General features: G+C 38.7%; 1 protein-coding gene across 5 annotated transcripts in view; it reads left to right on the forward strand.

Moving 5' to 3' along the window:
• NAV3 (neuron navigator 3) overlaps positions 1 to 15,389 on the forward strand; it is an 878,534-nt gene that overhangs the window by 806,669 nt on the left and 56,476 nt on the right. For all 5 annotated transcript variants that reach the window (XM_059726114.1, XM_059726111.1, XM_059726112.1 and 2 more), the window contains 4 exons: positions 1,864 to 2,024; positions 5,160 to 5,348; positions 10,285 to 10,337; positions 14,162 to 14,185. In XM_059726114.1, coding sequence (XP_059582097.1) covers positions 1,864 to 2,024; positions 5,160 to 5,348; positions 10,285 to 10,337; positions 14,162 to 14,185 — 427 coding nt within the window. The remainder of the gene's footprint in view (positions 1 to 1,863; positions 2,025 to 5,159; positions 5,349 to 10,284; positions 10,338 to 14,161; positions 14,186 to 15,389) is intronic.

A 15,389-nucleotide genomic window follows, 5' to 3' on the forward strand; every position in this document is an offset into this window, starting at 1 on the left:
ATTAAGACCCAGTCCATCTCAATTTGCAGCTCTGCAACTAATCCTCTCCATCATTGCTTTCCTCAGATAGCAAGGCCAGCAGTTGTGCATCCTTGTTCTGGGATCTGTTGGTGGATGAGGGGAGAAGCACTGGGCGGATACTCCCAGTGGATCTTTCTTCTTGAATAAAGTGGCATGTGAAATCCACCCCCACCCCCTTATTATTATTTTTCTTTTTTGGTACACTTACACACAGCATGCACCTAAAAATACAAGAACTGCAGTGCATTGCTTTCATCCCTTACATTATGGACAGGGAACTGCACATCTTCTGGGATTTGAAGACTGACCCAAAGTATTAATGGTATATAATGGTGTCACCCTTCCCCACTCCATTTTTTGTTAAAGGATTGGGCTAAATCCCCCTTCATCCTAGAAGAGCTCTGTTGGACGGAGGGTGGGCCCCAAAGAACCACAGAGAAAAAGCAGACAGCTAGTGCCCTCCAAAGAGTCCAAGTGAGACAAGGTGGAGATTTGTGGGTGCATGCCCAAAGAACAAGAGTGGGAGAAAGGAGGCAGCATGTAGGCACATAGGCCACTGTCTGTTGTCCTAGGATTTTCACCTTCTGGTTCAATGTAGGTTGAACCCTAATTTAAGTCTACGCAGTTATTGGAGCTCAATTAAAAATCCAAACCATGAATTCTCATACTGACAGCACTCAGATCCAGTGACCAGCCCTTCTGTACCAAATTTATAGAAGGAAAAGATAAAAAGGCTAAATTGAAATAAGATCATTAAAAAATATTTGTGCCTAACCCCCAAATTTAATATGAAAAATTCATTTATTCCATTTTCTAATCAGAAATGTTAGTGCCTTATAAACTTGGAGTCAAAATATCAAAAAACCTTGACCTCTCTGAAAGCTGAGGAATTTTGATGGGCTGTGATAATAGCAAATAATGTTCTCAACATGGAATTATGGTGAATTAAGTTTTACAACAAGTTGACAGAGAGAAAGCTACAAGCTGGCTCCTAGTTGAGAATCAAAATATGAGAAATGCTTCCACATTTTAGTGTGCAACTTTAACCAGTACTAGAATTTTCCTTCTCTAGCTCAGCCACAAAAGCCTGAGCAATGAGCTATCAGATCTCCCTGTTATATCGTCCAACCATTGCACTTGTTTCATTGGATGGTAGTAGCAAACAGTTGATAACTAATTTGATTTCCAAGGTGGTGGGGAGGGGGGTTGTTGGTGTTCCAGACACCTTGCTCCCACTTAAGTATTTTTCCTTACCCCTTTCCCGCTCCACCCAACTTAGGACAGGACGCAATACCAAGAAACTTTCCAAGAGACAAATACCACTTTGGATCACTATCTCTACCAAAGGAAACTGCTTTCTTCAGAGTTGTTGATCCTTTTCTGCTCCCTTTGTCTTATTGAATGTCCACATGTGCTCTAATGCTCCTGTGGCAGATGTCATTTCTGTAAGCAGCTACTTACCTTTCTTGGCTTCTAGTCTGTCATTTATCCATTTTATTGAAACAGTACTTGGGCTTTGCTTCATTTTATTCACATGCTTTAGCTCTTAAGTCCTTTCCTATCAGTCCAGCTGTCTGTTTTGTATGATTTATCATCACATATTACCAAAGGAAGAAGAATGTTAATATATTGTGGGGATGGGTGGGGTTTGGAGCTTTTTCTTTCCAGGTAGATATAAAATCAACGGTATGGTAAAAATTGATTTTCTATAGTTAGATTCAGTATGTTCAAGTTTTTTTTTTTGTCTGACGAGCAAAGTGTATCGAATGTTAAATTGTATCTGTTTCTTTGTGAACCATTTACTTTGTCACTGGTTTAAGTGTTTCAGATGTGGTTTTTCAGATATACCCCATCATCTCGGCAGACAAGTCAGGAGGAAGGCAAGGAATGGCTGCGCTCCCATTCAACTGGAGGTCTGCAGGACACTGGCAGCCAGTCCCCTCTGGTTTCTCCTTCAGCTATGTCTTCCTCTACAACTGGGAAATACCATTTTTCCAACTTAGGTAACTAGAATTAACCTTCTTGTTTCCTCCACTAGAAAATAATCATATAACTCAACTTTAACACATTTACTCTAGCTATGTGGGTACTCTCTTTTTTTTCTCTCTCAACTTCATTCAGGTACCACAGAATTATGAATTAACTTATCCTGTCAGCATTTTTGTAATATAGGCAGAAGTGTATCCGTATTTTATTTGTAGAAATGAGTGACAGGTTTCCTGTAATTTGCCCAACAATTCTTGAGACAGAGTTAGGAATTGAAGTCATATGTATCCATGCAGTGTCTTAAACACAAAGGCATCCTTTTCCACTTACAACTGGATCCAGGACTCGTCTGGATCAACAGAACCTTTCCCAGTGCTTTTAGTAGGCCTACAATTAGATCCTTAATACCCCCTTCCCTCCCCAGTTCTGGGTGAAGGTCCATACTGAGGGTCTGGATTGAAATAGACCCCATTCCAGACACCTTCAAATGTTGAAGCATTTGGATCGGTACCCAGACCTTTTGGTGGAACTGTTTTCTATTATATGCCTAACCAAAATCCCACCTGAAACAAAGTCAAGAAAATATTTCAGAAATGTCAAAATACATGATAAAAGGCATGGAAATGTAGGACTACTGTCATAAAACTGAGAAAGGGAAAAATGGAAGTTCTTTTCCTGTAGCGTGTTGGTTATAGCCATCACCCCACGAGGTTGATTATGTAGGTTAAAATTCCTTTCCTACTTTTGGGGTTTTAACCTACATCACAGACTTTCAAAGACAGTTCCTTAGCCCCTGTGCTATAGAATAATTTGGGGTGAGTTTCTTTCATCATTTCTGTTGTTGCTATTTCTGTTTCCCTGTACTATCTAAATATTCATTGACTTAGATCCTGTGAATGATGTTAGCTAGGTGGTCATGGCATTTTCCTCCAGGGGTAGACTCATATACCTCCTTTGAATAGGGCAGTAAGCAGATTTCAACCACAGTCTTCCACCCTGAGCGGAAAGTTCCTTAATCACTAGAAAATAGAGACATTCTCTTTTTCTAGCTCAATCTTTGCAAAGAAGAACAGTGTCAGTAGAGCTGATTGACAGTAACCATGCCAGAAACCACTGTAACTTGCTGATTAGGGTGCTCTTTTTGGAGCAGGATATCATCACTCAAATCCCCTTAGGCAGAAGAGGGATTTGAACCTGGCTGTCCCACATCCTGAATTACTGCACTAATGTCCTATCAAGTAGAAGGAGGGACTTCTGGTTCAGTTTTGCCCAGATTAGCTCTTCATTTATTTTGTGTTTATTATAGGCAGCAGAAATTAAATGTTCCATTTGACCCCAAAAAGATTTTTTTGGTTTTGTCTTTCAATAAGAAAAGAAATGTATTCCAAATCAATCCGATCCCTTTTTTCTCTTTTTACTATAATTTATAGGCTTGACTGCCAAGCCAAAGATGAATTATTTGCATGTAAACTTACTTTTTCACTAAGCTTTTTTATTCTAGGTCATAACTGTACAATTAACAATAACCTATGAAACATCCACATTTTTGTACATATGTCAAATTATATCATAGGTAGGTTATAGCCACTAGACATTAACTTGATCAAGTACAGTGTGACTTTATTTCATTAGTAAATATCCAAACTAAGACTTGATTATGAGCAAAATCAGACACAGTCTAAGTAAGGTAGTTCTTGGGATGTTGTCCATAAATTTATACCAGTTTAAAACACCAAGAAGCTGACTTCAGTAATAGTTTGTCCCATTCTCTATTGTTACATTTCCCTCTTTATTGTTACATTGCCATAACTATCATTCTTATTATTACTCCAAGCACAAGGCAAATATAAATGACTACTGAAAAAGGAGTCATTGATGGCTCAGTATCTAACTTGCGGGGGTGAGGGGAGGGGGCGGTATTAAGCAGAGTGTCCCAGGGATCTGCCTGGGGTCCAAACACAGTAATATCTTAGATTATATTCATGTTTCCATTAATGTGTTGGAGGTTGGAGTTGAGTGCACACTTAGTAAATGTTCAGATGATGCCAAGCTGGGAAGAACAATACTCAAGTTGGATATTAGGAAGAACTTTCTAACTATGCTAAGAGTTAAGCATTGGAACAGATTACCTAGAGAAGTTATGTAATCTTCATTATTATAAGTTTTTAAGTGCTAGTTAGATAACATTTTCTAGGATGGTTTAACCAGAACTGTGCCTGTCTTGAGCAGTGTGTTTGAGATGACAACTTCCTGAGGTCCCTGTCAACCCTATTTTTTCTGTTATTCAGTGGTTACAGTGGCTTATTTGTCTCCATCTCTGTTTTGTTAGAAGAATCACTGTGCTATGGAATAAACAGCTCTTGGAAAAACATTGCTGTTCCAGTAGTTAATGATTACAAACACATCTTGTGCTGTTGGGAATCTTTGATTTAGAGCAATAGTTCAAAACACTTGACTCAACAGGCTGAGCTGTGAACAACCAAATAGTTTTTTCTAGACTCTTTTCGCACATAATCTAGGAGAATCGTATCAAGCTTCACATACTACTTGCAAACCGATAAATGAAAATAGTTGACAGATACTAATGCCTCTGGACCAAAAGCCTACCATTTATTCTTGTTTCTCAAAATGACCTCATTAACACAAATGGGAACATTTATGTTCTGCAAAAATAAGTGCTATAGAAATCCCTTTGGTAGAGACCGTAAGCAGATGTGTTTGTGTAGTGCCTCATTCTCAGAGCATTAAGGCATCCGTTTAGCATATATAATATTTACTATTGATATTTTAAGTGCTAAAATACAAAGTATACTTAGCTTGGCTCTTAAAGCTCCTCCATAAGCAAAAATGACAAAATCATATTCACTTTTAATTGTTTAAGGTGCAGGTTTCATATCTTTCATTTTTTGCCCATTTTGTCTATTAGTGCACCTTGCCTTTGGTGGTCACACTGAAGAAATGTTACTCAGATATTGGCATATGTGCCATGACAGTATTACTGTATCTAACTCCAGCTTCCCTTGAGATTGATTTCTGGATGATTACTTCAGACCTATGAATGAAAGCTTTTTACTCATGCTCAGTTTTACTTTGAATGGAACACAGATCCCAGATAATGGCACCTACTTTACAAGCAAAGTTTTGCATTGCAGTGAGCCCAACCAACCTGTCCCAGTTTAATCTTCCTGGACCCAGCATGATGCGTTCAAACAGTATCCCTGCACAAGATACTTCTTTTGACCTGTATGACGACTCGCAGCTGTGTGGCAGTGCCACATCCTTAGAAGAGAGACCACGGGCAATCAGTCATTCAGGGTCATTCAGAGACAGTATGGAAGAAGGTAAGGTTCAATTCATATTTTAACAAGCAAACATAACACAAATATGGAAGCATTCATTTTAAATATGTGAACTGAGTTTTAAATATTTAGATTATAGTGAGCTGGCTTGTGGCACTTCTTGTCTTACTGAAGTACAAGTGAGAGTACTTAATCTGGGGTACACAAAGAAACATTCTATATGGACTGAATGCAGTGTTAATTGTATGATGTGTTAATTGTCTTAAGTATTTTTATACTTCTGGGAAATGGGTCCCAAAAATGTGGAAAGAAGGCTTTATTCTGAGAGAATGATTTTACTTTTATTGTGTCACCACCTAAAATGCTTGTTCATGCCTTGCTACTTTCACCTTTGCTATCTCCTCTTCTGTGGATGATGGTTGGACAAAAAACAGACTTCCTTATCTACCATGTATACAACACCACCTCTTTCTTTGAAACACTTAATTCCTGTTCAACCTTTTGTATCAAACAATCCATAAATATCTTCACCTTCATTTTTTTCACTGAACCCTACCTCACTTCCATTTTTGTGTATATGATTCTTTTGTCCTTTTTTTTGGTAAAACTGTTACCAGATCTTTAAACTTGCTTTTTATCACAGTGCTGCATTTAAATCCTTTTGTACAGCATTTTCTGAATCATCCATGTGCCAGTTCCCATCAGTAAAATGACTCTTACCCACCCATTTTTTTTTTAAAGTCTAGTCCCTGGGATCTCCCAGCTCATGTTGTTTGTTATCTCTGTCATCTATTGTTATTTTTATTAATCAGTTCAGTGATTAGAAAGGACTTGGTACTGGTCAAGAAACAAAAACAATGTCAATACTTTTTCCGAAAACAGCTGTCCTTTATGAGCTAAAGAAGAGTTGAGATGTACTGAGTGAAACAAATAACGTATTGTATGTGTGTTTTTTAACATTCTTTTGTTTTCTGAAGACAGTGAGGCAGTTTGATATGCAGAATTAGCAGTAGATGTAAAAAAAAAAAGTTGGTAGCTAAATTCTTGTAAGCATGTAGGCTAGGGACAGAAATTACACGTAAAAGATCAGAAACCGCAGAATCATGGAAATTAAGGCCTGGAAGGGACCTCGACGTATCATTGAGTCTAACCCCCCTGCTCTGGCCAGGAATACTGCTGACAGCAAATGATCCCAGCGAGGTGTCTGTCTGTCCAGACTTCCTCTTGAAGAATTCCAAGGTTGGAGACTGCACCACCTCCTTGGGAAGTCTATTCCACCTTCTGGTCATCCTTACCATAAAGAAGTTCATCCTTAACATCCAGCCTGATCCATCCTCTAACAGTTTATGGCCGTTGCTCCTTGTCCTCCCTTGGAGGAATAGTAGTGAACAGTTTTTCACCCAGCTCCCGATATTCCCTCCTTACATATTTATAGACGGCCACCAAGTCCCCTTCCAGTCTTCTGTTCCCCAGATTGAACAGTCCCAGATCCCTTAGTCTTTCCTCATAGGATTTCTCCTCCAGGCCCTTAATCATTCTTGTGGCTCTTCTCTGGACCTTTCAAGATTCTTCACATCTTTTTTGAAGTGCAGCACCCAGAACTGGACACAGTACTTCAGCCGGGGTCTCACCAACACTGAGTAAAGAGGAACTATCACTTCCTTAGCCCTGCTTGCAATGCATTGGCTATTGCATCCCAGTATGCTACTAGCTCTGTTGACTACAGTGTTGCACTGGCCGCTCATATCTATCCTGTTATCAACCATAACCCTGAAGTCCCTTTCAGCCATTGTGCTTGCCGGGACATCTCCTAACCTATATTCATGCCACTGGCTACTTTTCTTTAGATGAAGCACTCTGCATTTATCTTTATTGAATAGCATCTGGTTCTGCTCTGCCCACCTTTCCAGCTTGTCCAGGTCCACTTGGATCTACATCCTATCCCCTAGTGTGATCTCTTTTCCCCATAACTTAGTATCATCCACAAACTTAGCCAGCATGCTTTCCACATCCTCATGTAAATCATTGATAAAGATGTTGAACAGCATGGGGCCAAGAACCAAACCCTGCGGGACACTACTGGCCACCTCCTGACAAGACAATGCAGACCCGTCCACTAACACACTCTGGGTTCGACCCCTTAGTCAGTTCCCACGCACCTGACCATGGACTCTGCTAGTCCATAATCTCCCATTTTTTTTATAAGAGCACCATGGGAGAGCATATCAAATGCCTGTTTAAAATCCAAGTATATAACATCGACTGTATCTCCCACATATAAGTGGTTCATTACTTGATCACAGAAGGAGATGAGGTTAGTCAGAAGCAGCCTGCCCTCTATTCTTCAGCATCATGCCTTCTGCCAGTCTCTCACAAATAGGCTTCTTGATATTTTTTTCCAAAATGTTACCCAGTATCAAGGTCAAACTGACTGGCCTCTAGTTTCCCAGATCCTCCTCCTTCCCTTCTTAAAGATTGGCACCACATTGGCCCTTTTCTAGCCTTCCAGGACCTCTCCCAAGTTCCACAAGTCTTCAAATACCTTCACCAATCATCCCACAATGACTCCAGCCAATTCCCTCAGCATTTTGACACTGACCATTGGTTGGCAATTGCCCCACTCCTCCTTCACCCCCTCCATATCCGTCCAGTATCCAACCAGGGAGGTGACCACCATTTGTATGCAGGAACACTGACACAAAGTATTCAGTAAAGAATTCAGCTTTCTCCTGACTGTCTGTTATCAGCTGCCCCATCCCATTCTGCAAGGGCCCCACATTTCCTTTGGTCTTCCTCCTGCTCCTTATATACCTAAAGAAGGACTTCTTATTGTCCTTGACTTTGGTCTCCAACCTGATCTTGGTCACTGCCCTTGCCTTCCTTATCCTCTGCTTACAAATATGGGCTATGCTTGTATATTCCTCCTTGGTTGAATATACGCCTTGTTTCCACTCTCTGTATCCTCTCTTTTCTTTTCTAAGTACTCCTTGACCCCTCTGGTAAGCCAAGAGGGCTTCCTGGCCCCTTTACCACCTTGCCACTAGTTCAAATTTGTAACACCACAAAAGTGTAGTGCACATCAACCACTTTCAAAATGGCTGAAACTCATTTAAGATAAACCTGGAAGGATGTAATATCAGACTTAACTGATTTAGATTAAATTGGTTTATTAAACTTCCGTCCCAAATCCCCTCCAGATTCAAGCTGTCCTCTACAGCCAAGCAGAGAGGCATGTTCTAGTGCCCCTGGGCTTCTGGCCTGGGCCACTGCAGGCATGTGACTGCATTTCCAGAACCAAAAGTGAATATCTGTTCTCTTGCTTATTGGTTCAATCTACGCAGCTTAAACTAACCTGTGAAGATTGAATTGATTCAGGGCTTTTTGACTATCTGTACTTAGCCCTAATATGACATATCATCATAGGGTTTAAAGGGGAACAAGGACAGATCCCTCTTTGGGGAAGAGAGTGAGAACTTGCAAAGGAGTGTCTGGAAAAGTAGGGAATGGAAAGAAAATCTAAGGAAGAATAAGGTAAATAGACTTGGAAAAAGCATTTTCACAAGTGGAAAGAATAGAAGTCAGGTTGGAATGGATTCATGAGTGAGTTAGAAAAGATAAATCAGTACTGCAATAGTCAAAGAATGTTTGTAATTCACAGACCTTATAGGTAACGGGAAAAACATGGATGGGAATGGACAGCCTGGATGGGAAAAGTGGTGGGGCCATCGTATGTTGTTTTGTGTGGGAAATTAGGGCAAGCTTGTATAGTAACAGAAGGGAGACCAAAGAGAAAGTGAGGTTGTGAAAGTAAGGGAAACTTGAGTGTGAGACAATAAGGACAAGCTGGAAAGTTAGTACTCAAGGTGTTGGTGCCAGGGACTCAAGTTCAGACCCCTGAACTAAGAAGGAGTGTGGATGGAAATGGATGAAAGCAACAGCATTACAAATACATTTATAAGAATCTAAGAATGGGCATAGAGGCTTGAAGTGAATCAGATGCCTTTTTAGTACTTAATAATGTTATTTAAAGTCTAGGTTGTCTGTAAGAAATATCTCATGTGCACAGCATCAGAATATGCATTGATTAGTTACCAAAAATAGCATAATACACTTAGTAAAAAATTATACCAGTTAAGTCTAGACATGAAAGAATCTTCCAAATTGTGCCTTCCCTACAAAAAAAAAAAAAAAATACTTGGAACAGAAATTCATGTTATAATAAAAATAGAATAGCAGCTCTTCCATGAAGCTCTCTATTAGAACTTTACCCTTGATAAAATCTGTTTTAAAGAAACATTTTGAAGCTGAAAAGAAGGGTTTCCAATTTTTTTCCCACGGTGTCCCATTGGAAACCATCCAGGTGGCCATGTGCCATTACTTAAAGCCAGCCATTATAGTGCTCATTGAGGGTAAAATTCACTGATGTCCAAGGGGAGTATACTGGTGCATAGTGCAGTAACCCTCATCTTTAAGACAAAGATTCCAGTGCAGGCTGCAAGTCACAGAATACAATGTTCTGGGTTCATCTAAAAGGAATTATAACATAATCTCAGATAAGAAAGACCTGGGAGTTGCAATGGTATCTACATCCTGCATTTTGGATAGACCTGTATTAACAGCTCCAGTTCTGATCTCATTAAACCCTGTATTTATCTGGTGCTTCACTGCCAAAACAACCGAAGTAATATTTGCCTTACTGGTGAAAATATTGTATCTTATTGAAAATCTGTTTCACCTTGAGTATACAGGCAAGGGTCTCTCCATTTAAGGCAATCATTTCAAGAATAAGAAAAATAACCACAGGGTTTGTGTATACATGTATTGATAACCTCTAATAGCTGCTCTTTGTGGAAGATTGCTTTGCCTTTTGAAAGAGATGCTCAGTTATTGAGCTCCACAGGGGAGGTCTCATGCTGTTTCTTCAATATTTTATATAATGTCTCTCTTTGTGTTCTTTTCTTTTTTTTTTTTTTTTTAGTACATGGGTCCTCATTATCATTGGTCTCCAGCACTTCCTCTCTCTACTCTACAGTAAGTATTGACAATTTTGAAAAATCCAAAAAGCCCTCCTGCCTGCCTATGATGTACTACATTTGTCAGAAAACTATCTAGTTCATTAAATAGTTTGAGGATTATATGGATTAGAATTGTTAGTACTGCTGTAAAGCAGTGACACTGCTGTTTACATTTATTATTACCCTTACATTTTCATATATAAGTATCATATTTCCTTAAGTGTTGAATTTAGCACTCGCATTCTTTTCTGAAATTGTTTCAAGGCTGAGAAGTATAACACAAGCTAGGAGTCTAACCTCATGTAGGCTTCCCTGCTGTTTACCAATCTGTACTGTTTTGCTTCCTAATATTCACTGGATTCCTTAGCATTTTGTGTCTGTGCCCTTTCACAGCAAGGTCTCTTACTGGGTGCTCTGTGAAGTATTTTTGTAATGTTACTGTTTAGCATATTCCTCTTAAAAGCATAGGGTTGTTTGAGAGAGACAATTTGTAGTTTAAATGCCAGTTGATCTTTTGCAAAAATGACAGTATTTAGAGGCTGTTTCTAGGGAGAAAATTTAACTAATTTATTTAATTAAATGTATTTCCCCAAAAGAAGGATTTTTATTCCTTTTTCTCCCCTTGTTTTTGTGTTTTATCAACAGGCATTTTTTTTTTGTTAGAAACGTTTTATCTGTTGTTCTGGAAATGGTTCATTAGAAAAACTTTAATGTAATATGGTGGTCAGAATGTAAACCAGATGCCCATGTTCTAAATGGGGAATAGTTATATGTGAGTGTGTGTGTGTGTGTGTGTGTGTGTGTGTGTGTGTGTGTGTGTGTGTTGTATGTTCCCCTGTCTAATAGATAGGGACCTATCTGTTAACTAGGAACAAGTATGGAAGATGGTGGAAACATGCTTTAAGGAACAACCTGCCAACTCTTTGTATGCCATGTCCTTGTGGCTGTAGTCATCACTCTTTCAGTCCTTGTGTTCCTAGTTGCAAGTATTGGAGTTGTGTATTAGCCATGGCTGCTGTATTGGCCAGGAAGGCAGGCTGCACCTTTTTCAGAAAGTATTACCATTTTTGTTTGTTTGTTTGCTTATTAGGTAGAAGGTGTCTGGGATTTGGTTCTTGGGGAGAAGGAGAGGTGTATCTACTCACACTACCCCAAAATAAACTGTAATTGTTCTAGTTAGGACAGAGCTTCAGACCTTACTTTCATTTTGTTAGTGGAAAAATCTCTGACTATTTCCATATCTTTGTGGCATTATACTCTCATAGGGAGTATCAAAAGCTGGAATTCCAGCTCTGATGTCAGTTTTTAGAAGAACTTTACAAAAATGACAGATGGAAAAAATGCTAATTTTAGAGTGACACCCAGGGCTTTCAGAATTTGCTTGATCAGTCAGCAGTTCTGAAAGATCTCTGTCCCAGTGTTTTATACCATAGCAAGGATTTAATAGAACTTTGCATTTATATAACTCCTGTCATTCAAGATCTCAAAGCACCTTGCAAATATTAGCAGAGCCTCATGGAATTCTAGGCAAATAGTTTTTCATAGAGAAACAGAGTTTAAATGACTTATTCAGGTCACTTAGCAAGTTAGTAGCTAGGACGATATTAAAAGACTTCTGACTACAGTTTCACATTTTACTCACTAGAACATAGTTCAATTATTGATTATTTATCCCTGGTAATGGAAGATTTCAAATGATTTTGTTAAGGTCAAAAGAAAAAAAAGAGTTAGAAGCATACAAGTGGCATGGTTGTACTGGAAGGCAGGACGATCTGAATCAGAATTTTCCTGCTGATTCTCTGTGAAAAAGTTCAGGCAACCTTAAAGCAATTAATCAGGAAATGGTGCACAAGTGGAAACACCAGACAAAAGGGTAGCTTTCAGTATCAAATCAGCTGAACCTAAAGAACAAAGTTTCATTGTTTGGTGATATTATGCAGTCTCCCACTTCTTGAAGAAAGAGGTAGCTTCAGAAGGGTTATGGTACACATAATTCTCTTCCTACTATTATTAGATCCCAGCATGAAAAAGGAATACAAGAGCTGGACGTTTTCCATAACTCAGGCCAAAAGCACCAAGCAAAAATTCCCTAGCAGACCTCATTTCCATAAGTGTCTGGACTAAAGATGTTTATCAATTTTTTAACCACTGCCTTCATTCTTACTATTAGTGTTTTGCTGTAGCTTAATCAGTACTCAGCAGGGAGACCAAGAGAAAGTAGCAAATAAAGAGTTTCATCTTTAGATTATCAGCAGAGGTCAGCAAAAAAGTTAGAGCTTGTTCCCTGAAGAATATTTCTTTGGGAGTTGGAGTTTGAGATTCAGAAGATGTACTGTTTGATTTGCTGATCCTGCACTTCACACAATGGATAGGTCCAATGAGAAAGGACTTCAGCATTTACCATTTTTTTCAGTATGTATTGGTTTTCTTTCTTCCTTTGATTTGATTCCATATGGGGTTTCAGATGACATACAGATCATTGCAGTTCTTGCTTTCGGACATATTGTACAGGTATGGAGCCAAACATTTTGTGTCACAGCACAGTGTGTCATATATACTAGGAGCTAGCAGATTCTAGTATAGTAATACTCTGCCAACTTTTACAGTAAATTAATGTACTGGAAAAGGGCACACAGGGATATAAATCAAAGAGAGTCCCGGCTGTAACTAACACTTTCTTGCATCCTGTTGTTAATCACTTGCTATATTCTTCTCCAGTGGCTCCTTGGCATGTGAATGGCATTAATGCTCTGTTATACTTCGACAGTTAGACCCATTAGTTTGAAGTCAGGCAGAAGGTGGGGCAGGACGACACCCTGCCCTACCTTCTGCCTCTTAAGACTTTATTAGCTTTAGGGTTTGAGTTTCTTTGGAGCCGTGATGGTCCAGAAATTATATGAAAAACAAGGGGATTTGGTGATATTTTTTTATTTGATTAACTGCATAGTTTGGAGACATGTTGAACAAGTTTTCAGGCAAAAAGTGCTTCATCTCAGGTCTACCTCTTCCCCATGGTACATAGAAGGTGGCTTGGGCTCCTGGAATGAAGGACCCAATTGCAGACATCCACTTGAATGTTTCAGTGAGAAACTACCAGCTGTAGATCTTCATTTGCTTGCTTTCAAGAGCACACTAACATTCATTTGGACATAGAAACCTTTATTGCTCTTTTGATGACTGTTCATGCAGTATGGCTTCAGCTGATAGTAACAAAACACAATTTCATTTCTAGATTCAGTTAAATCTACCCTCACAATTGTGCTTCAGAAAGTAATGTATTAGTATCCATAAGTGTCACGTGAGCGGTCAAGAATAAAAAGCCAGTAGTTACCATAAAATGATATAGAAGACACTATAGCTATTTCCTCTCCTAAATGTCACAGGTGGAAGCAACACAGTATCTTAAATACCATTTGTGGTAACTGTAACATCCTATCTGAGCCAGCCTTAGCTATTGTGGGGATACAGCAATTCAATTATGCAGAGTAGTAAATGTATAGTCACGCTGCATCAAACGTTCTTTAATGTTTTATAAATGCAGTTATTGTTATTGAAGTTATTCCACTGTTCTTCTTAAGAACCTTTTAGCCATTATAATAAACCTGATCCTTTGCTCATTATTCAGACAAAATTCTTTTTGTATTCAATTTGTGTTCCAAGAAAGGAAGAAAGGGTTTCATTCAATATTTTTACTGACAATATTTAATCAGTTTCAGTTCTGGTATTTAAATTGTTTTTCTTGTACATGTAATTAGTTAGACTGAATTTTATATATTTGTAGTATTTCACGTGAAATGCATGTATTTCTGTTTCAAAATATCTTTTTTCTTTTCCCATCAGGCAGAAGAAAAAGCACATTCAGAGGTAAAAATCTCCCATTAATCCAATGGACTGCATATATATTCTTGTTGTAATTCATTAAGTATAAAATATCAGTACAAGAAACATTAATTCCAAAAGACTGTATGGCAAAATGCATTGCAGCTATGGCAACACATGTTATATTTAGTGTTGTACATAGCATTTGGATCAGGTACCAAAAACCTGGAGAGTGTCGATAAGCTTATCAGCCTTGTGACTGAAGGGGTTAGGATATATGTTTTCAGGCTTCATTGACAATGATTCCTTTAAGGCCAGAAGTGTCTGTGCAGATCATTGCTGCAGAACAAGGTCAATTCTTAAATCTACATCATGTACATTTTGATGTATTGCACTGTCCTAAATTTCTGAACAAGTCTATGTTTATGAAGTTAAGGGAAATTCAAGCATAAAATGGTACCAAGAGCCATGCTTCACAAAAATGCACTTTTTTTTGGTATTACCTTGACTACTGCAGGCATTTTACTCTGCTTCCACACTCAACAACCTTGACTATGCTGAGTAAAATGAAAAACAGTTGATGATATAATTTTAAATGGTATAATTATGGTGGGGAGAGAAATAAGCATGTTCACTATATTCCAATATGGGTTTTACCTGACACTTTCTAGGCTGCTATCTCTGAATGGAATTACAAACCTACTGTAACTCATAACAGCTTAAGTGGCCACCACTGAGTTTAGTTCCATGAGCAGAGAGGTGAGACAATGCCTCTTCTTTGTGTATTTTTCATGAGATTTTCTCTGTATTTTGAAGCTGAGCTACATGGCCTGCATGCAGCAAACTTTGTTAGAACAAAGAAAGGTAGTAATGCATGTCATGAAGGCACCAAGTCCATTTATTTTTAGGAACTGAAGCTTTATCAGGGGGCAGTGCAAGTGATTTTTATTAATTGTACATTTGGACTCTGTGAAATTGGGACACAAACATCACATTTCCTTTAGGAAGCAAGGGATTCTAATTCCTGTAATTCCTTATTTGCCTGTACTGTGAGTGGGTCTATGAGTAGGATATATACACAAATAGAGTTGCAACCTAAGCTAAGTACAGACATTCAAAAATCCCAGGCCTGAATTGATTCAGTCTTTGCAGGTTAGTCTAAACTGCATGGATTGAACCAAGAAGCAAGTGAACAGACATTCACTTTTCATTCCAGAAATGCATCCACATGTCTGTAGGGGCTCAGACT

The sequence above is a fragment of the Alligator mississippiensis genome, chromosome 4, assembly GCF_030867095.1.
Source record: "Alligator mississippiensis isolate rAllMis1 chromosome 4, rAllMis1, whole genome shotgun sequence".
Lineage (NCBI taxonomy): Eukaryota > Metazoa > Chordata > Crocodylia > Alligatoridae > Alligator > Alligator mississippiensis.